Genomic DNA, 26,074 nt, shown 5'->3' on the forward strand with positions numbered 1-26,074 from the left:
TGCTTTTGATTTTGGATAATAAACAGGGTTAAGGCAGCCAGGGCTACTAAAAGCCTCTTGTTTTTGAAGGGGCTAGTTAACAGTTTACAAATGCAGTTTTCCTTTATCACAGGAGAAATATTCAGTCCATATTACACAGGACTGGTCATAGATGGTATTGTCGTCCAAAGAAGTTTGAAGCAGTTTTCCAGCGCGGTTGTTATACTAGCAGTTCTGGCTGTGGGGAGGTAATATTCTAGTTCACTACTCATCTTCTGACGAGATATGCTTCTCTGCAACATATAAGTTTCATAGTAACAACAGCACCACACCTTAAGTGAAATACAACAATACAACAATGCATACTGACAGCTGTTAGAAAACAAAACATTTGCATTGTAAATTTCTCTTTCATCCACTAGGGGACACTGTAAGCTTACGCTGGGTATGGAGGCTTGGTTGCTTGGAGATAGGCACATATTAATTTAGAAAAGTGTGTAGCTCCTCCTCCTCTAGTACCCATCATCCCCCAGTTAGAAAATGTGCCTTAGGAAGTCGGCATACCCTGGAGCTGGCTCCAGCTTTTTCTTAGGTATTTTTCTTTTTCTTTGGTTTTATTTTGTTTTAATACTTGATTCTGTTCTTATACACCATACCTCTGCTGCATCTACCAGGGCTTCTGGTCTTTGCACATATACAGTGCAAACAGGTTACCAGGGCTGTTCTAAAGCTCCTGCTACACCTGCATCCTTAACGGCTGCAGCACCACTAAAGGTGCTAACACCGTCTCCGGGTCACTGTGAGTATGTCCTCCGCTCCCCCCTCCCTCCGGCCAGCGCGATCGCGGTCTCCCCACTTGTATTGGCGGGCCAGCAGAGCACAGTGCCACTGCGGTCACAGAGCAGGCTGTACAGCGGACGCTCGCCGGCTCTGCTCCTTCTCACAGGCGCATCCCGGCAGTCAGGATTCCTCTCTCTTTGGGTAAGCGCGCGCTGCAGGGTGTAATCCCGGGTACTCGGGCGGCCATTAGGGCTGGTGCTGGCACATTACATCATACAGCAAGGAGGGAGGAGCCTCACAATGGCGCCTTTCTCTGTAGGGGTAACAGCATAATAAACTGCATAGCTGCAGAAGCTCTCACAGGGCGGGATGTACTAAAGGGAAAATGCCGTAAAACCCCTGTTTTGGGGGGTTTTACAGCATTTTCATATGTACAAAGACCCCGCAGCCGGGTTTACGCCGCCGGGGATGGCGATACCCTATAGAAGCCTATGGGCATCTTACTGCCGCCGCATCCCGCCGCCGACCTGCGCTGCTCACGACAACCTAGCTCCCCCGGCCCCCCTCTTCCTTTTCCCCCGCAGCACAGCCTCATCTCCTTCCAGCTGCAGGGGAAAGAAGGAGGAGCACGGGGACTGCCTGCACACGTCACCTCCCGGGGCTGCCACAAACCCTATCCTGCGGACCATCACTGATCGCAGGACACACCTGGCATCGCTTTTCGATACTAATCGCATATGTTAGTACATATGCGATTAGCATCATTGCGATGACCCGCGATCATTGATAGTACATCCCACCCACAGAGTTTAATTATTCACTGATAACTGTACCTTTGTTCATCAAAGAACACAAGGTTACTTCTTCAAGGACACAGCACAGGTGCTACAGTTCACCACAGATAAACAGCTATGGTGATTGTGGAACAAGTATCCAACAGCTGCAGTGACTAGAAATCTCATTCCAACAACAGCAACTCTACACATCCCAAGGTCGTGAGTACGCTGGGGTGGTAAGCTGGTTGGTGGAGAAAGGGGAGACTACTGAAGAAGTTATTTGTTCACCAAACAATTGAAATTCCTTTGGTTCAGGTACAGGATACTCTGGAAAATTTAAGACCTTCTTTACTGGTAGAACCAAGGGTTCCACTCCCTGTGCACCGGAGTCCGTGTCCTGTACTGGCTCCTCCAGAACCACCTCCCATTCACCTTCCTCCACGTCGTGGTGGTGCGGTTGGTCATTGTCTGATTAATCAGATTGAAGTATTGCAAGAAGAGGATGCTTCTGCCTAATGGGAGAAGGTCTACTAGAAGACCCCATAACAGTAACAAGACCTTCCATGGACTTAGCTAAGTCCTTGGCCCAGGCCGGTTCTTATCTACGGGACTCTGCCAATTCTGCCGATAAAACAGCCACGGATCTGGTTAGAATCGAAACCCAAGGTGGAGTATTAGAAACATCAGGCTTGTTTGAGTCTGTTATAGAACACGACTCGCACAAGGAAGAGTTTCCCTGCGGATTTGTGAGGGTAAATTTAGTGTTGCACTGAGTAGAGGAATAGAGCTTCTGGGAAGCTTTTGTGTTCGACCTGCCCATCATGTTTTGAGATACGCGCGCCACGCTATTTTATTCTCCCTCCAGGGGGGTCGTGGACCCCCACGAGGGAGAATAAGTGTCGGTATGCCGGCTGTCGGGATCCCGTCAGTCGGCATACTGAAGACAACCCGGAAGAGGAGGTACAGCCAGAGGTCATCCACACACAGTGGTGCGTCATCCACAGCCCAAGACAACAGAGAAACCGGTGGCATGATGGGTTGCCAACCCACCTGGGGGCTCCAAAGGTGGGTGCTCGCCTCCTGACATTCCAACACGTTTGGTTACAAACTGTCACGCTCAGCTTGAGTTGAGGATCTGACGACTGATAATTGACTGAGGGAGCAGCTTTCGTCAAAGGAAGGAAACAAGGTGGCTGAATGTAGTTTTTACTCATGGATTGAAGACTTAGGCCCAAGGATGAAGAGGGGTAGGCAATGAGGACAGTGACCGAGAACGATACAGAAGAAAGCTTAATTTAGTTTTACTGAGACCTCAATCATACACAGCAAGTAGGAGATAAGTCGAAGTGAATTCTGAAGGACGAAATGTTCATGACTTGTAAACAATGCTGAAGAATGAAGAAGTGACTTGGGATTTGTAAACAATGCTGAAGAACACTGAAGAGATGCCTTGTGATTTGTAAACAATGCTGAAGAACACTGAATGAGGTGATGACTTGTGATTTGTAAACGATGCTGAAGAACACTGAATGACGTGATGACTTGTGATTTGTAAACGATGCTGAAGAAAGGATTGCTGAGAGCACAGTCAGCAAACGGAGACCCTCTACCAGATAGGGGACCCAGCGGTTAAACCGCAAGGGCAAGTGGAGTGAGAGCAAAGGACTGCAATAACAGAACTGATCACCGGGCGGCCATGACAGAACCAGGATACCGGGGGTTAACCTGGGAGCACAGAGCTTGAGCACCTTACAGCAGCAAGTAACTAAAAGCACTGGCACCATAGCTAAGCATCAACCCCCTTTTACTTGGGAAGACTGCACCAGATTGGCTGGACGCAAACTGGGATACCCATTAGCTTGGCTTTGTCTCCAACATGGCGGCTCCCTGCACAGAGGACACATGTGGAACCAGCACACAGCCACTGTCTCTGGCCTCAGCCACCCAGACGCCACACTCCAGCAACAGGACACTTGGAAACAGCCTCCTCCGGCTGCCATGCCCCGCTCCCCAGGACCCGGAACCCGGCCTCCAGATGCCCGGCAGCCGCACCGGAGGACCTCGCTGCCGCAGCTCCTATCCGCCACACCAGCCAGCTAACAGGAAGGCTGCAGGAACCAGAACCGGATGTAAGACTCCGGATGCTGACACAAACATCATCGGATCCTTGGATTCATCGTTTGGTGTCATCGGGATACAAAATAGAATTTTCAATTTTCCCTCCAACCCGGTTCTTCACAACAGGACTACCGATATCTCCAGACAGAGAGGCAGTTTTACAGAGAGCCATACAATCACTACTCGTATCGAATATTGGTACCAGTCCCATTGAATCAGAGGGGTCGGAGATTCTATTAAAATATTTTTTTGTGGTCCCCAAACCAGACGAATCTGTCATGCCGATCCTAAATTTAAATCCCTTTAAAACCTGATCGTTTATCGCTTCAAGATGGAATCCATTCAATCCGTGAGAGCGAACCTGGAACCAGAGGAGTACCTGATCCCCTTGGATATAAAGGATGCATATCTGCATATCCCCATTTGGGAACCGCATCAAGCCTACCTGTGGTTTGCCATATTATCGGTTTTGAGCTCTACCGTTCGAATTATCCTCGGCACCCCAAATCTTCACCAAAGTCATGTTTGTGATAATCGCCCATTTACGATCCTTGGGTGTCACCATCGTTCCTTATCTGGACGATTTGTTAATCATGGCACCACTACAGTCGACCCTGTTAGCTCCTGCAGAGATGTTAATACATCATGGGTGGATCATCAATTTCGACAAATCACAGCTGATTCCGACTGAACAGCTTCAATTTCTGGGATTGATTCTCGACACAAAACTGCAGAGAGTCATTCTACCAATGGACAAAGCACAGGACATCCATCAGATGGTCCAGTTGGTCTTAAAGCCGAAATGGGTGTCGTTACACCTTTGTGTTCGTCTTTTGGGAAAGATGGTAGTGGCCTTTGAAGCACTACAATTGGGCCATTTCTACTCCAGACCATTTCAACTGGACCTACTGTCTCAGTGGTCGGGTTCTCACCTACAACTCCATCGACAGGTCCACTTATCTCCATGAACACGGATGTCGCTTCTCTGGTGGCTCCAAATCAACAACTTCATAGCTGGACGTTGTTTCGGAATTTGGAATTGGACAATTCTCACGACGAACGAGAGTTTCAGAGGTTGGAGTGCGGTGGTCCTGGACTATCACTTCCAAGGACGGTGGTCATCCCAGGAAAGTCAATTGCCCATAAATGCACTGGAACTACTACAACGCTCTGATGGCGGCTTCTTACATTCTTTGAGCTCGCCATGTTCGGGTACAATCCGACAATGCAACGGCTGTTGCGTACATCAACAGACAGGGTGGAACGCGCAGTTAACTGGCGATGAAGGAGGCATCCCGGATCTTACATTGGTCAGAGACAAATTGGGTGATTCCATCCACCGTCTTCATCCCAGGAGTAGACATCTAGGAGGCGGATTATCTCAGCCACCAGGACATTCACCCGGGACAGTGGTCACTACACCCGGAGGTGTTCCAAGATCTCATTCAAAGGTGGGGCAGACCTCAGATCAGTCTCATGGGATCATGGCTGAATCATCAACTGCCAGGGTACGTGTCCAGAACGCGAAATACAGCAGCAGAAGCAGTGGATGCACTCACGACCCATGGGATTTCGACCGTGTGTACATATTTCCACCCATTCCGCTTCTCCCTCGTGTTCTAAGACGTGTAAAACTCAAATCAGTCAGGGTCATTCTGATGGCGCCAGACTGGCCGCGAAGAAGCTAGTTCTCGGATCTGCAACTACTTCTGGCGGAGGAACCATGGTCTCTACCGCTCTGGCCGGATCTTCTGCTACGAGGTCCATTTCTACACCCCAATTTAATGCAGCTGCATTTGACTGCGTGGCTGTTGAAACCGCTATCCTGAGACGCAAGGGCATTCCTAGATCTGTCATCCCAACCATGTTACGAGCTAGGAAACCGGTTACGGCAGATCATTATCACCGCATTTGACGCTCTCACGTTTCTTGGTGTCAGAGTCGTCAGATTCCTTCAAGTTTGTTTTGGCTCTCTAGACTCTAACTTTTCCTTCAATCAGGACTAGAAGCGGGTTTCCGTTTGGGTTCATTAAAGGTTCAAATTTCTGCTCTCTCCAATTTATTCCAACGACGTCTTGCACTACTGCCGGTGGTTCAAACGTTTCTTCAGGGTGCGCTCAGACTTCAACCGCCTTTTGTCCCACCTACAGCTCCGTGGGATCTCAATTTGGTGTTATCCTTCCTTCTGTCGTCCACGTTTGAACCGCTGGAGGAAGTGGATATTCATTTTCTTACATGAAAGACTGTTCTTTTGCTTGCATTGGCATCTGCTCGCCGAGTCTCGGGATTGTGCGCACTGTCATGCAAACCTTCATACCTAGTGTTTCATGAGGATAGAGCGGAACTTCGTACTCAAGCTACCTTTCTTCCTACAGTGGTGTCTGCGTTCCATATTAATCAACCTATTGTACTGTAGTTCCGGCTTTTCGAGAAGTATCCGGACATTTCTCCACACTGGATGTGGTCAGGGCCTTGCATGTTTATGTTGATAGGACAGCTTTTGTATGAAAATCAGATACGTTGTTCGTCTTGTACGATGCTGCCAAACGGGGATGGCCGGCATCTAAACAGACGTTGGCTCGCTGGATTTGTTTGACCATCCGGCAGGCATACATCAGCAAGAAATTGCAGCCTCCATCCTCCATTGCAGTGTATTCCACCAGATCGTTGGGTACATCTTGGGCGACGCGTCGAGGTGCTTCCACCCTACAGCTTTGCCACGCGGCCCCTTGGTCTTCTTCCAATACTTTTATTAAGTTTTATCGTTTTGACACATTTGCAGCTACGGCCTCTCAATTTGGTCAATTAGTTCTGCAGGTTCCTCAGAGCTCTCCAACCCAGGTGGAAGACTTTAGGACGTCGCCAGCGTAAGCTTCCAGTGTCCCCTAGTGGATGATAGAGAAAATGGGATTTTGGTACCTACCGGAAAATCCTTTTCCCTGATTCCACAGGGGACACTGGACACCCACCACAACTCTATCACCTGCTTCTTGTAGACAGAGGCGGATTTAGACCTTATTATCATTAGACCTCACCCCCTAAGCAAGCCACCGATTTCGGGCCCCCCTTCCTCAGTTTGCTCCCCCACCAATTGTGCAAGACAGGTCCCTGCTCATTATGCCACCCCCCAGTCAGTGTATGCTCCCCAATCTGCTCGCAGCAGATTATAGCAGGCGGATGGTAGTTGTACTAGTTTATTGATTATCATTTATTACCAGTTATTTATATAACACACATATGCCGCAGCGCTTTACAGAGAACATTTGGCCATTCACATCAGTCCCTTCCCCAGTGGAGCTTACAATCTATGATTCAGATCTGATCACAGCAGCAAATTTGTTAGCAACTGGGCAAAACCATGTGCACTGCAGGGGGGGTGGGGCAGATATAACATGTGCAGAGAGAGTTAGATTTGGGTAGGGTGTGTTCAAACTGAAATCTAAATTGCAGTGTAAAAATAAAGCAGGCAGTATTTACCCTGCGCAGAAACAAAATAACCCACCCAACTCTAAAGGGCCCTACACACTGGCCGATCCGCCGCCGAGCTGCCCGACGGCGGAAACGGGCGACGAGCGATCCGGCGGCGGGGGGGGGGGGGGGGGGGGGGCAGTGATGGGGGGAGTGAAGTTTCTTCACTCCCCCCGTCACGCGGCTCCATTGAAGTGCAGGCAAATATGGACGAGATCGTCCATATTGGCCTGCATGTACAGCCGACGGGGGACCAGCGATGAACGAGCGCGGGGCCGCGCATCGTTCATCGCTGGAGCCTCCACACTAAAAGATATGAACGAGTTCTCGTTCATTTATGAACGAGATCGTTCATATCTTTCAAACAAATCGGCCAGTGTGTAGGGCCTATAACTCTCTCAGCACATGTTATATCTGTCCCCCTTGCAGTGCACATGGGGGGTAATTCGGAGTTGATCGCAGCATCAAGTTTGTTAGCAGTTGGGCAAAACCATTTGCACTGCAGGTGTGGCAGATATAACATTTGCAGAGAGAGTTAGATTTGGGTGTCGTGTGTTCAAATTGAAATCTAAATTGCAGTGTAAAAATAAACCAGCCAGTATTTACCCTGCACAGAAACAATATAACCCACCCAAATCTAACTCTCTCTGCAAATGTTATATCTGCCCCCCTGCAGTGCACATGGGCCCTCATTCTGAGTTGTTCGCTCGTTGCCGAGTTTCGCTATATTGCGATTAGTCGCTTACTGCGCATGCGCAAGGTTCGCAGAGCGCATGCGGTTAGTTTTTTTACTCAAAAGTTAGGTATTTTACTCACGGCATAACGAGGATTTTTCATCGTTCTGGTGATCGGAGTGTGATTGACAGGAAGTGGGTGTTTCTGGGCGGAAACTGGCCGTTTTATGGGTGTGTGCGGAAAAACGCTGCCGTTTCTGGGAAAAATGTGGGAGTGGCTGGAGAAACAGGGGAGTGTCTGGGCGAACGCTGGGTGTGTTTGTGACGTCAAACCAGGAACGAAACTGACTGAACTGATCGCAGTGTAGGAGTAAGTGTCGAGCTACTCAGAAACTGCAAAGAAATTTTTATTCGCAATTATGCGAATCTTTTGTTCGTAATTCTGCTAAGCTAAGATTCACTCCCAGTAGGCGGCGGCTTAGCGTGTGCAATGCTGCTAAAAGCAGCTAGCGAGCGAACAACTCGGAATGAGGGCCATGGTTTTACCCAACTGCTAACAAATTTGATGCAGCGATCAATTCGGAATTACCCCCATGGTTTTGCCAAACTGCTAACAAATTTGCAGCTGCGATCATATCTGAATTAGGCCCTATATTCCCTACCACTTGTACACATTCACGCTAGGGTTAGGTTTGTTGGGAGCCAGTTACCCTATCAGTATATTTTTGGATTGTGGGAGCAAACCGGAGTACCCATGCAAGTATGGGGAGAATATACAAGCGCCACACAGTTGGGGCCATGATGGGAATTAAACCCATGACCTGAATGTTGTGAGGCAGTAATACTAATCATTACACCGTCTGTGCTGCCCTTAAAATCACACCTGGCAGCTATCTAGTCACTGACAGCCTGCTGGGAGTATTCAGCCAGCCCAGCTCTTGGACATTTTAATGTTAAATCAGAAATGCCCTCTGTCACGCTCGGCTTGAGTTGAGGATCTGACAACTGACAAGTGACTGAGGGAGCAGCTTTTGGCAAAGGAAGGAAACGAGGTGGCTGAATATAGGGGGTCATTCCGAGTTGTTCGCTCGTTAATTTTTTGTCGCAACGGAGCGAATAGTCGCTAATGCGCATGCGCAATGTCCGCAGTGCGACTGCGCCAAGTAAATTTGCTATGCAGTTAGGAATTTTACTCACGGCATTACGAGGTTTTTTCTTCGTTCTGGTGATCGTAATGTGATTGACAGGAAGTGGGTGTTTCTGGGCGGAAACAGGCCGTTTTATGGGAGTGTGTGAAAAAACGCTACCGTTTCAGGGAAAAACGCGGGAGTGGCTGGAGAAACGGGGGAGTGTCTGGGCGAACGCTGGGTGTGTTTGTGACGTCAAACCAGGAACGACAAGCACTGAACTGATCGCAGATGCCGAGTAAGTCTGGAGCTACTCAGAAACTGCTAAGAAGTGTCTATTCGCAATTCTGCTAATCTTCCGTTCGCAATTTTAATATGCTAAGATTCACTCCCAGTAGGCGGCGGCTTAGCGTGTGCAAAGCTGCTAAAAGCAGCTTGCGAGCGAACAACTCGGAATGACCCCCATAGTTCTTACTCATGGATTGAAGAGTTGGCCCGAAGATGAAGAGGGGTAAGTAATGAGGGCAACGACTGAGAACGATACACTGAAGAAAGATTAATTCAGTTTTAATGAGACCACAACCAGGAGCTAAGTCCGAGTGAGTTCTGAAGAACAAAATGTTCGTGACTTGTAGATAGTGCTGGAAAATACTGAATGGAGAAGTGACTTGTGATTTGTAAATGATGCTGAAATACAGTGAATGAAGAGATGACTTGTGATTTGTAAACGATAATGAAATACACTGGAGGAAGAGATGACTTGTGATTTGTAAATGATGCTAAAGAACACTGAATGACGAGATGACTTGAAGAACGATGTTGACGAGAGGATCACTGTGAGCACTGACAGCAAACGGAGACCCTCTACCAGATAGAGGACCCAGCAGTTAAACCACAAGGGCAGGTGGACTGGAAGCAAAGGACTGCAATAACATAACGGACCACCGGGCAACCTGCACAGAACCAGGATACCAGGGGTTAGCACAGAGCATGAGCACCTTACAGCAGCAAGTAACTTGAAGCACTGGCACCATAGCTAAGCATCAACCCCTTTTTATAAGGAAAAACAGCACCGGATTGGCTGGATGCGAACTGGGATACCTATTGGCTTGGCTTGGTCTCCAACATGGCGACTCCCTGCACAGAGGACACATGTGGAACCAGCACACAGCCACTACCTCTGGCCTCAGCCTCCCAGATGCCGCACTCCAGCAATAGGACACTTGGAAACACACACCTCCGGCTGCCATGCTCCATTCCCCAAGACCCGGACCCTGGCCTCCAGACGCATGGCAGCCGCACCAGAGGACCTCGCTGCCGCAGCTCCTATTAGTCGCAGCCACACCAGCCAGCTAACAGGGAGGCTGCAGGGACCAGAACCGGAGGTAAGACTCTGAATGCTGATAGTACCCCCCCTTTTTAAGGTGGTCTCTGAACACCCACGCTGCTTAGTGGGATTCTTGGCATGAAAGGCACGAATCAGTCTTGGAGCATGAGCATCCCCTGCAGCCACCTAAGATCTTTCCTCCTGACCATATCCTTTCCAATCTATGAGATACTGGAGACGACCATACCTCTTGCGGGAGTCAAGAATCTTATGAACCTCGAATTCCTTATTTTGAGCGGCTTGAACCTTGGGAGGTTTAGGGAAAGCTGCCCGAAAATGATTTAGTACAAGAGGCTTTAGCAGAGAAATGTGAAAGGCATTGGGAATTGTCAAATAGGGAGGCAGTTTCACTTTGTAAGAAACAGGATTCAACACTCTTTCAATAGGATATGGACCGATGAATCTTGGAGCAAACTTTTTGGTAGGAACTTTCAGTCTGAGGTTTCTGGTGGATATCCAAACACGAACTCCCACTTTGAGACTAGGAACAGCCCTCTGTTTCCAATCGGCGTAGGTCTTATATTTCTGGGAAGTCTTAAGTAGCGCCTTATGAATTTGTCCCCAAATCTCAGTGAACTGACAGAGTGAATTCAGCAGCAGGAACCTCAAGAGCTGGAAGAGATTCGAAGGAAGGACCTCGTGTATGAAAACCGTAGTTAATGAAGAAAGGAGTGGAATTGGTAGAAGAATAATATAGGTTATTGTGTACGAACTCAGCAAATGGGAGGTAATCCATCCAGTCATCCTGAGCAGGAGACATGAACATCCGTAAGAAAGTTTCCAGATCCTGGTTGACAGTCTGTCCTTCAGTCTTGGGATGATAGGCTGAAGAGAAGTTCAACTTGATTCCTAGACAAGAGCTGAGAGCTTTCTAGAACTTGGCAACGAATTGAGGACCCCGATCAGAAACTATTTCCTGTAGGAGACCATGCAAATGGAAAATCTCTGAGAAAAACAGTTTGGATAGGAGAGGAGCAGAGGGAAGACCGATGAGGGGTATGAAGTGAGCCATCTTCAAAAATCAGTCCACAATGATACAACTGGTGTTGTGCCCTCTGGAGACTGGCAAATCGGTTATGAAATCCATAGAGATGTGAGTCCAAGGCTTTTGAGGTATTGGAAGTGGATGAAGAAGACCCGAAAGAGATGTACGTGGACTTTTATGTTGAGCACACTTGGAACAGGCTGCTACAAATTCTAAGACATCCGTTTTAAGATGAAGCCACCAGTAGAATTGTTGAATGAACTTGAGAGTCTTAAGACCACTGGCATGACCCATAAAAGGGGAAGAATGAGCCCACGTAAGCAATTTCCTGCTAAGTTTTGGTGCCAAAAAAGTTCTCCCGGAGGAAGAGGAACAGTATGAGTTGAAGCAAATGATGCCGGATTCAGAATAAATTGTTTCTCAGAGGAGTCGAGTGAATCATCCATTTGAAAAGAACGAGAAAGTGCATCTGCTCTTCAATTTAAGGCTCCTGGGTGGTAAGAGAGTTTGAAGGAGAACCGAGAGAAGAATAGAGCCCACCTGGCTTGCTGTGGGTTTAAACAACATGTTGTCTGGAGGTACAGAAGATTCTGTGTTGATCTCCCTCTAATAAATATCGCCACCCTTCAAAAGCTAATTTTATGGCCAACAGTTCTTGTTCCCCAATAGAATAATTTTGCTCTGCTTAGGAAAAATTTCAAGAAAAATATGCACAATGATGACTTCTTATCTTCGAAGAGCTGAGAAAGAACTGCCCTGACTGCCAGCGAAGAAGCATCTACTTCCACCTGAAAGGGGCGATTGAGATCAGGTTGGCGAAGAATTGGAGCGGACATAAAGGCCTCTTTTAAGTATGTGAAGGCTTTCAGAGCCTTGGGTGGCCATATTGAAGGAATGGCTCCTTTCCTGGTTAACATGGTAATTGGGGCGATAATTGAGTAATTCTTGATAATTTTTCTGTAAAAGTTGGCAAAGCCAAGAAATCGTTGGATCCCTTTTAGAGTGGCAGGAAGAGTCCAATCACAAATCGCTTGGACCATGGTTGAATCCATCTGTAGCTCCTGTCCGAAGATGACATAACTGAGAAAGGCGATGAAGGGTACCTCGAAGGTGCACTTTTCTAACTTGCAAAAAAGATGATTCTTCCTAAGATGGCTTAAGACCTCTTTGACTTGCTCACAATGGACCTTCAAATCTTGAGAAAAAATTAGAATATCAGCCAAGTATACCACTAGACAACTATAAAGAAGATCTCTGAATATCTCGTTCACAAAGTTCTGGAAGACCATCGGGGCATTGCAGAGACCAAAGGGCATAACTAGATACTCGTAATGCCCGTCCCGGGTGTTAAAGGCGGTCTTCCATTCATCTCCAGAACGAATGTGTATCAGGTTATAAGCTTCTGAAGGTCCAGCTTAGTGAAAACTTTGACCCCTTTCACACGATCAAATAACTCAGGAATCAGGGGCAGAGGATATCTGTTCTTCACAGTGATCTTATTTAACCCTCAATAGTCTATGCATGGCCGCAGACCCCCATCCTTCTTTTTCACAAAAAAGAAACCTGCCCCGGCCAGAGAGGAAGAGGGGCGACTGAAACCTTTTACTGAGGTTTTCCTAAACGTAGTCTGACATGGCCTGGGTCTCTGGAAGGGATAACGGGTATATTCGACTTCTTGCCAGGTATCAAATCAATGGGACAGTCCCAACTACGATCGGGAGGCAGAGTGTCAGCTCCCTGTTTGCTAAAGACATCTTGAAAGTCCTGATAGACTACTGGGTGTTCAGCAGTATTCAAATTACAAAGAGGTTTCACAGACGCCAAGCACTCGTGGAAGCAAGGCTCACCCCAAGCGAACACATCCATTGTCTGCCAATTGATGTGGGGATTATGTCTATGTAGCTAAGGGTATCCGAGAATTAATTCTTGAGAGGCTTTAGGAATTACTAGGAAAGATGTTTTCTGAGTGAAGAGCTCCAATCTTTAATTTGAGAGTAACAGTGCGGTGAGTAATGATTCCTTTGGGGATGTAACTTACATCAACTGCAGTGATTGAAATAGGACGATCAAACTTCACCGTCTGAATTTCGGTTCGCTTGACTAGTGCCAAGGTTATAAAACTCTTAGCTGCTCCAGAGTCAAGTAGTGCAGAAACAAAAAGAAGAAGAGGGAAGCTCTAGACAAGTGGTAAGCACAGATTCATTCCTGAGCGGTAATTCCGAGGAGAATTCTAACGTAACCTCCCCTGCATAAGTTAGGAGCAGGAGTTTCCCGGTTGATGACTGCAAGACTTGACAAAGGGATCAGCCGCTCCGCAATACATACAGAGGTTTCCTCATCTCCGCCTTTGTCGTTCTTCATCAGTGAGATGGGACTGGTTAACCTGCATGGGTTCCACTGCGGATGGAGAAGATGGTCTAGGAAGAGGAGCAACCGAAGTCTCGGACGGTCTGACTTTGATCTTTCTAGGCAACGCACTCTATACCTCAGATCCAGCTTGTTGCACAGAGAGATTAGTTTGTCCAACTTGTCTGGAATGTCTAGGGTGGCTAGATCGTCCTTAATCTTGTCTGAAGGACCATTCCAGAAAGCTGCTATGAGAGCTTCTTCGTTCCAACCAAGTTCGGAGGAGAGGAGGAGGGTTCCCTGTCGCAAACGCAGAATCTCCAAAGCAGCTGAAGAAGTCCCGCCCGGGTTTGTAGAAAATCTTTCGGAAAGTTGATACAAATTTGGAGTAATTTGAAAGAATGGGATCCGCTCTCTACCACAGAGGAGATGCCCATTCTAATGCCTGACCGGTAAGCAGAGAAATAATATAATCTATCCTGGTCCGGGCGGTTGGGAAATTCACAGACTGTAACTCAAACTGAATCTCACATTGGTTGAGGAAACCGCGGCATTGCTTTGGAGTACCGTTAAACTTACTAGGTGAAGTTTGCAACTGTGTAAGTGGAACTGGCACAGGAGCTGTTAGAACTGGAGTGGTAGAAATGGGAGCTGGCACTTGAGGTACAGCTATTACTGCATGGAGAGAGTCGAGACGGGCTGACATACTTTGCATAAACTGCACGATTTGAGTTTGCGTAGCTTCCTGCTTATTTAAACGTGACAGTATGTCTGAGCCTGCGTCACCCCCAGAAGCCTGATCACTCATCGGATCCATGGGGCCAGTGCTTACTGTCATGCTCGGCTAGAGTTGAGGATCTGACAATTGACTGAGGGAGCAGCTTTCGGCAAAGGAAGGAAACGAGGTGGCTGAATATAGGGGGTCATTCCAAGATGATCGTAGCTGTGCTAAATTTATCACAGCTACGATCATTCACACGGACATGCGGGGAGACGCCCAGCACAGGGCTAGTCCGCCCCGCATGTCAATGCCACCCCCCCCGCAGAAGTGCAAAGGCACAGCGGCGATGCCTTTGCACTTCAAGAGTAGCTCCCGACCAGCGCAGCTTTAACGTGCTGGCCGGAAGCTACTCGTCGCTCCCCGGGCCGCAGCGGCTGCCTGTGACGTCACGCAGCCACAGCGGCCTGCCTCCCATTCGGTCCAGCCACGCCTGCGTTGGCTGGACCACGCCCACGAAACGGCGGCCAAATGCTGCCGTTCCGCCCCCCCCCCCCCCCCCTTCCCGCCCAGCAACCGCCTCTGCCTGTCAATCAGGCAGAGGCGAACGTAGCGGCCCAACGGCCTTCAGCAGCGTGCGATCTGGTCAGAATGACCCCCCATAGTTCTTACTCATGGACTGAAAAGTTGGAGGGGTAAGTAATGAGGGCAATGACTGAGAGCAATACACAGAAGAAAGATTAATTAAGTTTTAATGAGACTTCAATAATACACCACAACTAGGAGATAAGGGGGTCATTCCGAGTTGTTCGCTCGTTGCTGATTTTCGCAACGGAGCGATTAAGGCGAAAATGCGCATGGTACGCAGTGCGCATGCGCTAAGTATTTTAGCTCAAAACTTAGTAGATTTACTCACGTCCGAACGAAGAATTTCCATCGTTGAAGTGATCGGAGTGTGATTGACAGGAAGTGGGTGTTTCTGGGCGGAAACTGGCCGTTTTCTGGGAGTGTGCGGAAAAACGCAGGCGTGCCAGGATAAAACGCGGGAGTGTCTGGAGAAACGGGGGAGTGGCTGGCCGAACTCAGGGCGTGTTTGTGACGTCAAACCAGGAACTAAACGGGCTGAGCTGATCGCAGTGTAGGAGTAAGTGTCGAGCTACTCAGAAACTGCTAAGAATTTTCTATTCGCAATTCTGCTAATCTTTCGTTCGCAATTCTGCTAAGCTAAGATACACTCCCAGAGGGTGGCGGCCTAGCGTGTGCAATGCTGCTAAAAGCAGCTAGCGAGCGAACAACTCGGAATGAGGGCCTTAGTCCGAGTGATTTCTGAAGAACAAAATGTTCGTGACTTGTAGATAGTGCTGAAAAATACTGAATGGAAAAGTGACTTGTGAACGATAATGAAATATACTGTATGAGGAGATGACTTGTGATTTGTAACCGATGCTGAAGAACACCAAATGAAGACATGACTTGTGATTTGTAAACGATGCTGAAATACACTGAACGAAGAGATGACTAGTGATTTGTAAATCATGCTGAAGAACACTAAATGAGGTGATGACTTTTGATTTGTAAACGATGCTGAAGAACACTGAATGAGGTGATGACTTGTGATTTGTAAACGAAGCTGAAGAGCCACAAGGGCACGTGGACTGAGAGCAAAGGACTGCAATAACAGGACTGATCACCGGGCGGCCACGACAGAACCAGGATACCAGGGGTTAACCTGGGAGCACAGAGCATGAGCACCTTACAGCAGCAAGTAACTTGAAGCACTGGCACCATAGCTAAGCATCAACCCCTTTTTATAAGGTAAAACAGCACCGGATTGGCTGGACGCGAACTGGGATACCTATTGGCTTTGCTTGGTCTCCAACATGGCGACTCTCTGCACAGAGGACACATGTGGTACCAGCACACAGCCACTACCTCTGGCCTCAGCCTCCCAGATGCCGCACTCCAGCAATAGGACACTTGGAAACATACACCTCCGGCTGCTGTGCTCCGCTCCCCAGAATCTGGACCCCAGCCTCCAGACGCCCGGCAGCCGCACCGGAGGACCTCACTGCCGCAGCTCCTATCCACCGCAACCACACCAGCCAGCTAACAGGAAGGCTGCAGGGACCACACTGGAGCTAAGACTCCGAATGCTGACACCCGCCCTACTCCATGATCTGTCGGCAAGCCCCCTACAACCTGCCGGGTCCTTGTGGCTGCAATGGTTGCCTAGTGGTAAATTCGCTACTGTTGCAGGGGCAGTAACCACAGCTAGACAGAATTTATAATAGCGGGGGAGGTTTGCAGGAACAATATCTTAGGAAGATTCACTTTGTGGGTGGGGGTATCCTGGGGTAATATCCCAGCTAAATAGAATATATACTAGGAACATGGGGTCTTCCAGGGTCCATTACCTCTACTTAGTGTATAACATACCGGTAGCACCAAATGTGGCAATCCTGTATGACAGGCATCAGGGAAGGGGAGAGGGAGGTGGGAGAATGGGGCTATTATTAGGAAGGGACAGGTCTGCAGCGAATTATGTGAGTCCACACGGTGATGCCAGCGGCCTCCCTATACAGCAGACGGCAGCTGAAACACGTCCACAAAGGAGCATCTGCCCGCAGCCACTTCACCCGGTGTCCCACGATGCCTCTCGTCCATTATAGCCGCATTCTTAGAATGTAAGCTCTCACGAGTAGGGCCCTCTTCCCTCATGTGCTTATACTTTTCTTACTTTAATAATCCTCAACTGCCCAGATCCCACAGTTTTTTGACCACCTGGAACTTATCTCTATGTTTACTGGTGTAGTTATGCTTAGTTGCCCTGTACTTGTCCTATATTGTATTCAACTGTAAGTCACTGTTTTCCTATTTTTTATGTGCATTTGTACTCTGTAATCGGGCGCTGCGGAACCCTTGTGGCGCCATATAAATAAAGGATAATAATAATAATAATAATAATTCTTCCGCGGTACCTGTCCAGCGTGTATGCAGAGGATGCCATCTGTGTCCGATGGTGGCTCCAGCATCATGAAGGCAACGCAGCACTGACCACATGGACCACCTGGGCCAAGTGACCGGATGAAGGGGGAGGAGTGTGGTTGCGGGAGTGGCATTGCAGCAGGGGCGGTTATTTTGACCCCCCCTGTCTCCCGACCTGCTCTTCAGTAGCAGCTCCAGCATGGGGAGGTTTTCTAATTTCTATCTTCAGTGGCTATTTTTGCTAACCTGCGGCGGTGGACTAGCAGCGGTGGCTTGTTCGGTACAGGAGGGGTGATATCCTCTGCGGCTGTGGAGGGTCATGTGAATGCTGAGGTCGGGCGGATGGAGCGTGAGCTGGCTTACACTGACTGCTGGCCTGGTGGTGGTGGTGGTGGGATAATTGCTATCGTCCGCAGCTGCAGCATGAAAGGTACCATTGGTGGGGGGTGGGGTGGTTATACCGTCCACAGCTGTAGCAGCAGCTCCAGCACGGCTGCATGGGGGTACCATCAGTAGCGCCTATTTTTAGGTAAAGCAGGGGGTAGGGGGGTTGATACCGGCTGGGGAGGATCCCCTGAATGCCGGGCTGGCTGTTTGACTCTGGTGGACGGCACTACCTGTGGTGAGCAGTAGGACTGGAGATTTACCACTAGGCAGTCTGGCCCTGGCTGGGCCCCTGGACCCTGCCGGGCCCTAGGCAGCTGCCTTTGTTGCCTAGCGGTAAATCAGCCACTGCTTGTAGATAGTTTTTGCAGTTTGACCTGTTTGTCTATTCTGTGTGTGTGTTCTCCTGGTTCATTCTTTCTCTGTTCCATCTCCTCTCGGCCTACATTTTCTAACTGGGGGATGATGGGTACTAGAGGAGGAGGAGCTACACACACTTTTCTAAATTAATATGTGCCTAGCTCCCAGCAACCAAGCCTCCATACCCAGCGTAAGCTTCCAGTGTCCCCTGTGGAATCAGAGAAAAATATTTACCAGTGGGTACCAAAATCCCATATTTTCTTAGTCCAGCAATAGCCTTTGTATAGGGAGGGTTTGTTTTCTCTTCATCAAGCAAACTCCTGTGAATTATATCTGCATAACTAATGAGTTCCAATGTCAGCACTTCTTTATTCTATAGGATAGCTAACTTACTCCTACTGAAAAAATAAATTGTTTGCTAGACCTACCGTATGTCTTATGAAAGAAACAGAAATATACCAGCGCTGTTACTTAACCTATCTCCACAATTTTATCAAATATTTTTTAAAATAAAGAATTATGGGTTAAGATTAAGAAAAAGTTATAAACCGACGGATAGGTTAAAAGTTTACCAAAATCTATTAAAATATGATATAAATGCTCCAATATCACTGTCTCACTATTTATGTCACTACCATTGGTGATAAGACATTAAGATAGGACTATCGTATTTTCCCATTAAACTCTCAATCAGTTAGTTCAAATAGGATATTACCCAAATCAGGATAATCTCTAGCAGTCCCTTGGCAGATGTGCTGTATTGACGTGCAACAGGGTTTTCCGCACTTAAATCCAGTGGGTATCCATAAACTGAAGTGGTGTATGATGAAATCAGTCCCAAATAAGCGATATGTCCATATATATGTCCATATATATATACAATTGGTGGCGACTGGAGACAGCGGTGATCAAGCTTGACGCGTTTCTCCGGGCAGAGCAGCACCCAGTTTCCTCAGAAGCATAAGAAACATGTTGGTAAACTTTTAACCTATCCGTCTGTTTATAACTTTTTCTTAATCTGAACCCTTAATTCTTTATTTTACTTTTTTTTTTTTATAAAATTGCGGAGATAGGATAAGTAACAGCGCTGGTATATTTCTGTTTCTTGCATTTGTAGTATTTAGGGTTTGACACCCCTTTACCAGCTGCTATTGGCAGCGCACTGGATATTCTTTTCTCTGGTTTACTATGTCTTATGGGCCCTACACACTGGCTGATTACTGAAAGATATGAACGATCTCGTTCATTAATGAACGAGATATCGTTCATATCTTTCAGTGTGTATGCGCCAACGATGAACGATGTGCGGTGCTGCGCTCGTTCATCGTTGGTGCCAGGTCGTTTAAACATGCAAGCTAATAAGGACAATCTCATCCATATTAGCATGCAGGGCTGTGGGGCCGGGTGACATCAGGGAGTGAAGAAACTCCTTCACCCCTCCCCGCCGCCTCTGCAAGTGTGTAGGGCCCTTTATGTAGTAAAATATATCCTTGGTGGACTTCCTGTGTCCTTATTAGCTACACTTGTCAGTTTATAGAGACCTGTCATGCTATAGGTGTAGCCATACGGGAATTCTGGTTCCTGTATGTTCTGTAAGACACTTTGGTAACAGTGGCTCTGCGGCTGTTGAACATTCCAGGTAGCAGCTGGTAGAACATGCTGAGACTGGTACACCATAGCCTGGAGACCAACAGGCTGATTATCACTAGACAAAGATTTCGCTGTGCTTTTACTAAACAATACATTTTAATGCTGAATTCACTTCACTTATTGTTTCAGGTTTCTTTTATTAGCATATTAAGTAATGGTTTAGTCTTAATGTATTTTTTTTATATATTACATTGATTGAATCTGTTGTACTTTGTAGTGTGCAACATGTCATTTGTATACTGTAATATTCTAGCAAAATCTCTGTTTCAATGAGACATCAATATAATTAAATGATAGCAATGTTAAATGATAACAAAAAAGTGTAATCATTTTTCAGTTCATTTTCTGCTGGGCTACGGGGTGGAATTTTTACCTTCACATTCGCAAGACTGAATATCCGAATACGCAACCTACTCTTCCGCTCCCTAATAGCACAGGAGATTGGCTTCTTTGATGAGAATCATACAGGTTAGTATCTCTTTCTGCCAACAATGGGAGAATAACATTACCGACATCATCCGAGAAAAGTCACATATATTACTTCCCAGCAAGTGTCCCTGGTCAGTGCCTTTTTACTAAAAACTGGTGAATGCATTTTATTGTCCACTTTAAAAAAAAAACCAAAAAACGTTGTTATTTGGAGACAAACTTTTCAAACCCATGAACAATGTTCCCACAAAATATGGCCACCATTCATTTATGATCCAATAACTGTACAAATATAGGGCCTGATTCCAGGGTCGCATGCAGTGCCAAAATTCACAGAGTTCATTGATTGTTTGCTACTAAAATGTAGCACAACCCATGTGTCCCACGGTGTGTACGTAGGGCCGTAACTAAAGTGTTGCTGATAGTGCTCAGCGCACAGCACAATTGTCCTGTGGACGCACCATTCGCATCCACCCGCGATCACCTGCCTATGTACACGCTGCCGAGAGTTGCAGTGCTGCCTGCTGTACTGTGTTATATTACAGCTGCAGCGGCGCTACAGTTGTCTCCTCCCTGTGTGCTCCCCCCTCCTCCTCTCACAGTCTCCTGCAGGGACTTCCACCGGCCTCAGGAGTGTCTGACTCTGCAGGGACTTCTTCAACAGTGGCCAGGAGTGAGGGAATCCCAGGCCCTCCCTGTGCCCCGTCATCCGCTGCTATCAGCGACGAGTATGGCCACCTGTCTTTCCCCCTGACAGCCCAGAATGGGCTCTGAGTACTAGGGCCTCCTCCTTTTCCTCTCGTGCATACATTATTATTACATGTGATGCTGCTTTTATCCTAGTGCCCATGCGTTGCCGAGGCGTGGTGTCACACGTGGTCGCTGCGAACAGGAAAATGGCGGCGGCCTGACTGCATTCGCAGCGAAGCTGCAGAGGCAGGGGGCTTCCCTTATTCAGCGATGTGATCAGTATTGAATTGCGATCGCATCGCTGGCTGCCATTAGCATGCTGGCTTGCCTTGCCCTGTGCTGGGCAACTTCCAGCATGCAAGTGATAGTAGTTGCAGTTTTGTTTTCTTACCAAAACTGCAACTGAATGAGGGCCATACTGGGCCATCCATCTTAGGACTATATGTTCTGTTGTCTGTTTTTGATAAAAAACAAAAACCTGGCTGATTACTTTTATAGTTTTATGTTTCATCTGTTTTTTGGATGATGTCAAGCATTTTTTGTTAAATGGTAGGAGTATTGAGCTAATGGGGCTTTAGGTGGTATAATGTGTATGATGGGCTGTACATATAAGCGTCTCTACTTTGGTGTAACATTTATAAGCGGCTCTAACATAAAGGTACTGCTGTGTGGCGTAAAGGGAAATAAAGGGGTACTGCTGTGTGGTGTAATGTGACTAATAGGGACTACTGTGCTGCGTAATGTGAATTGATACTATTCTGTGGTCAAGCCCCTTCCCCATGAAGCTACTTCCCTATATTTTTGACGCCCTACTTCGGTGCGCACTGTCCCTAGTTTGTATATGAGGGGGAGGGATACACCAATTCTCTTTCTAGCACAGGGCACCAAAATGTCTAGTTATGGCTCTGTGTACAGTATACGTGCAGATGCACAGTTGTGATTGAAATACACTATCAGAAATGTATTGGAAATGTGCACGGCGTTGCTGGAAGGTGGCTATTTAGACACGAAGATGGCCAGTCTTAAGGGACTTTTTTGGGAGTTTTGTGGGCTTGTCGCATAATCGCGCACATGGGGCTGGTGCAAGTTTTGATGTGATTGATGCAGTACGTCAGCGTCCGTGCACATTCAGACACATCGCTGTACACCAGAAAAGTCCTTGTAGCTGCATTTGCATATAGTCACAGGCACAAAACCAGCAACAAATGCAACTTAGATGTTGCAACGTGCCCATAATGTGCAGACCCCTACAAAAACCAGGACAGAAATGATGTATTTTATATATAATGGGGCTGAAAATAAAGTTGGCCGTTAATGCGCACGCATTTCATTTACAGAACTAAATGCAGATATTCACTGAGTGCAATGTTGTACACATCTCTGCGGCTGGAAGCTCGGTTTGATACCTGTCATCTTCATCATCATCATTGTGTGCTCTTGCTTCATCCCCATACTAGCTGAACAATCCATGTCTTCAAACAGGCATTCACCTCCACACCGCTCTACATAGCCCTCATTTCCATTCATACAGCCTCTCTGAACATTGCCTAAATGGGAACACCCCATTACAGCCAAGCTGCACCCATTCAGTCGCAGGTGAAGAGAAACATTCATGCAAGTGTCCATTACTGGTCTATGGGACAGCTATTATTTTCTTTACATTGTAACTATAGCAATCATCCACTAGGTGGTAGCAGAGTACTATAGTATGTGATGTTATGAAATCAGCTGTGTAACACAGATTGCTTACTTTCAACTCATTCACCATTTACAGTATAACTGTTGACAGTGACAGATAGTTTAATGGTAGATATTAATGAAATACATACCATTTGCTGGCTGTCAATATCTCGACAGCGGCATCCCATCTGCTAGAATACCGGCAGCAGTGCGATCGCTAGGAGACCCCTTGCGGGCTCGCTTCGCTCGCCATGCTGCGGGATTGGTGGCTTGCTGTGCTCCCCACAGGATATATTCCCACTCTACGGGTGTTGTGGACACCCACGAGTGGGAATAGCCCTGGTGGGCTGGGATTCCGGCTATTGATATTGCTTGCTACCGGGATTTTGGCATTGGTATACTGAACGCCGGGATCCCGACAGCTGGCATTTTAACTGCAACCCATTTTTAATAGTAGCCTTCAGCGTGTACTACAGCCACTGTTTAAGCATCACGCTACAGGTAGTGCGTAAAAGATGAAACACCAGTATAAAGTCGGATGGGTAATGGTTTTGTGGGGCACAGTGTGCAGACAGTACGGCATGTGTACACCAAGCCCTTGAGTTGCCTAATGTCTAGAATTGTGAAGGAACTATACAGCACCATTCCTTCTAAAGAAAGTGACTTTACTGACACCTTATTGTCACTTATCAATACCAAGAGTCACTCTCCCTGTGAGGAAAGAAATGCTGCAACATCCGAATGACTACATCAAATCCATGCTAGGAAAATGCTCCGTACATTATACGACCAACAAAACTCTTCAATGTAAAAAAAAAATTCTGCCTTGGCACTGCAGCTACAACCAAACGCACCCCAAGTACCCCTCTTGCAGCCATGATAACCATAATTATAGACAGCGCGATCAATCTGGCATTGCCCTGACTATGCTAGGATGTTAGTTGCTTAATTAACTCATGCTTTCAATATCCCTCATGCCCCTCATTTAAACAGATGCCTCCAATTTTTTTCTTCTACTACCTGTAGTCTTATTGCAGCTTTAAGTGGAAACTTGTCTGGTTTGGACTCAGATCACTGCTACACATGCGGTGTAAAAACTGCTAGTCTTTAATAAGACATATATGATTATTACTTCCAGGTGACATAATCTCTCGTTTAACGTCCGACACGACCATCGTGAGTGACGTGGTTTCTGAAAATGTTAACGTCTTCCTGCGCAGCGTTCTTAAAGCTACGGGAGTGATTGTCTTCATGTTCACCCTGTCCTGGCAGCTGTCCTTGCTGACCTTCTTGGGATTCCCCATCATCATGTTGGTTTCCAGGGTATATGGCAAATATTACAAGGTGCGTAGACTCGCTTCCCTGCTTATTTTGGCAGATTATCTTTTCCACTGTCTCTGTCTAAATGATTGAATGCCTGTTATTTGGGATAGTTATGAGTTCCAGATGTGTGGTTAACAGTGTGTACTTTAAACAAACTCTCTGTTGTTGAAAGCTACTAATACATAAACTCTTAATGAATGCTTTAGTATAGTCCAGAATATCAGATGAGCTCATAGTGACATTTACATTTCCAGCGCCTGCCTATTGAGGTGGGAGTAAGGATGTGTTCTAGAATCACTTACGCTCATTATATGGGGATGGGGGGAATCTGCAGCCAGGTATCATCCCATTTTGCTCCTTACCTTTCCTAATATACAGTCTAAAAAAAAAATGTATTTGAACATTTTCTTCACCTTATTAAATTATTAGGTAAATGATGTTATGGCAGATCAGCAAATAGAGGGAATATGAGACTGCTATATCTATTGTATATAGGTCAGTGGTGTTTACTTTAATATTGGCTTTATATAAACTCCCATGGGTTACACAGGTTCTGCGGCTGGCTGACTTCAAGCCTACATTTCACCTGGTTTTAATCAGCCACAGAACCTGTGTAATTCATGAGTGCTCCGGTTTAAAGGGATAGTATGGTAAGCCTACTTTAATAGCTACCTGCCAGCCTCCACCTTCTTCCTGTTATGAGTCAGCACCTAAATATAGCTTGAGCATTGCGTCATGTAATACGAGACACAAGAGCCACACCTAGGGTTACTGTTTCCTAACAAGCAAGCCTAGATCTTGCTTCTCTTGCTTCTGTAATGAATTAGTGAGTGCCCCAACATCAGATTAATTTGCAGACATTCAAATATATAGTAAATAAACTTACTGCCCAGCCATGCCTATATTTTTAAGGATACCAACTGGAAAGCAATGGGAAGAGTTAGCTGTCTGCTTCTGTTTAAGCATCTGAATTTGTAACTACATTAGGCTGTATTATGGCTATTTGGATGACTTTTAATGACACATTTTTAATCTCATGCAATTTCTTCAGAATTGCCCCAGAAATCTTCTCTGGATCAGCAATATCATTAAGCATTTTGTACTACAGCAAAAGAGGTAACATCTTATTTCACATGTATTCTGCAACTGTGCTGGAGTTGTGTTACAGAATTCCTGGGGGTCATTCAGATCTGATCACTGCCGTGCGTTTTCGCACAGCGGGTGATCAGGTACTAACTAAGTATGCACCACAACGCGCACGCGCATCGGACAACAACGGGCATCGCCGGTCAGCGACGGGATGGTGCGATAATTCAATTTGCGTGGGCGTTCGCAAGGTGATTGACAGGAGGAAGCCGTTTGTGGGTGGTAACTGACCGTTTTCTGGGAGTGTCCAGAAAAAACACAGGCGTTCCCAAGCATTTTCAGGGAGGGTGTCTGATGTCAGCTCCAGACCCGATCAGACTTATGTGATCGCACTGGAGGAGTAAGTCCCGGGTTGCGCAAAGACTGCACAAAGTGAATTTTAGCAGCTCGGCGTACACATACAAACACACATTTGCACGGCAAATTTATACTCCCCCTGGAGGCGACGACTATCTGAACGCAGGACAGCAAAATTAGCAGCCCAGCGATCAGATCTGAATGATCTCCCATGTGTCGCCAGCTTTATTTTATTCAAAAATTCTTACATAGGACCAGAGCCATCTTAACAGCAGTGTAGGCCCCTGGGCACAGCAATGCACTGGGCCCCCTACCCATCCTCCAGTGGTAGGGATGGGGGATGCTGTCAGCGGCAGCTTTGATGTCCCGCAGACGGTAGGGGGAAGGGGGAAGGGGGTGTTCTATCTTCCGCTCAGCATGTAGGACCTGGAGCAGTAATTTCTGCTAATTACTCCTTTACTGCACAGATGGGGCTAAACTTTAGAAGGGGGCATTGGGCTGAATGAAGGGGCCCCGGTACATGACTTCCCGGGTGGTAGGGGGTGTTTAATACGTAGGGAATGGGTGGATAGTGGAGTGGGCTTAATATTTATCATTTTCCGGTGGGAGGGAAGCTTTTTTGACTGCAGATATCTCACGTTCCTGAAAATATATTTCTTAGCTTTGAATGGGATAAAAAAACTAGAGCGGAGGTTCTGGAGACTTGGGGATCATAGTTCAGGAACCAGAGCAGTCCACCAATGAAAATCTAAAACTGCATACCAGGCATGTG

At 47.0% G+C, this 26,074-nt stretch overlaps 1 protein-coding gene across 1 annotated transcript in view; it reads left to right on the forward strand.

Moving 5' to 3' along the window:
• Nucleotides 1–26,074, forward strand: part of ABCB9 (ATP binding cassette subfamily B member 9) — a 242,092-nt gene that overhangs the window by 59,823 nt on the left and 156,195 nt on the right. The window contains exons 3-5 of the mRNA XM_063964555.1: nucleotides 113–227; nucleotides 20,075–20,205; nucleotides 23,675–23,880. Coding sequence (XP_063820625.1) covers nucleotides 113–227; nucleotides 20,075–20,205; nucleotides 23,675–23,880 — 452 coding nt within the window. The remainder of the gene's footprint in view (nucleotides 1–112; nucleotides 228–20,074; nucleotides 20,206–23,674; nucleotides 23,881–26,074) is intronic.

The sequence above is a fragment of the Pseudophryne corroboree genome, chromosome 1 (genome assembly GCF_028390025.1).
Source record: "Pseudophryne corroboree isolate aPseCor3 chromosome 1, aPseCor3.hap2, whole genome shotgun sequence".
NCBI lineage: Eukaryota > Metazoa > Chordata > Amphibia > Anura > Myobatrachidae > Pseudophryne > Pseudophryne corroboree.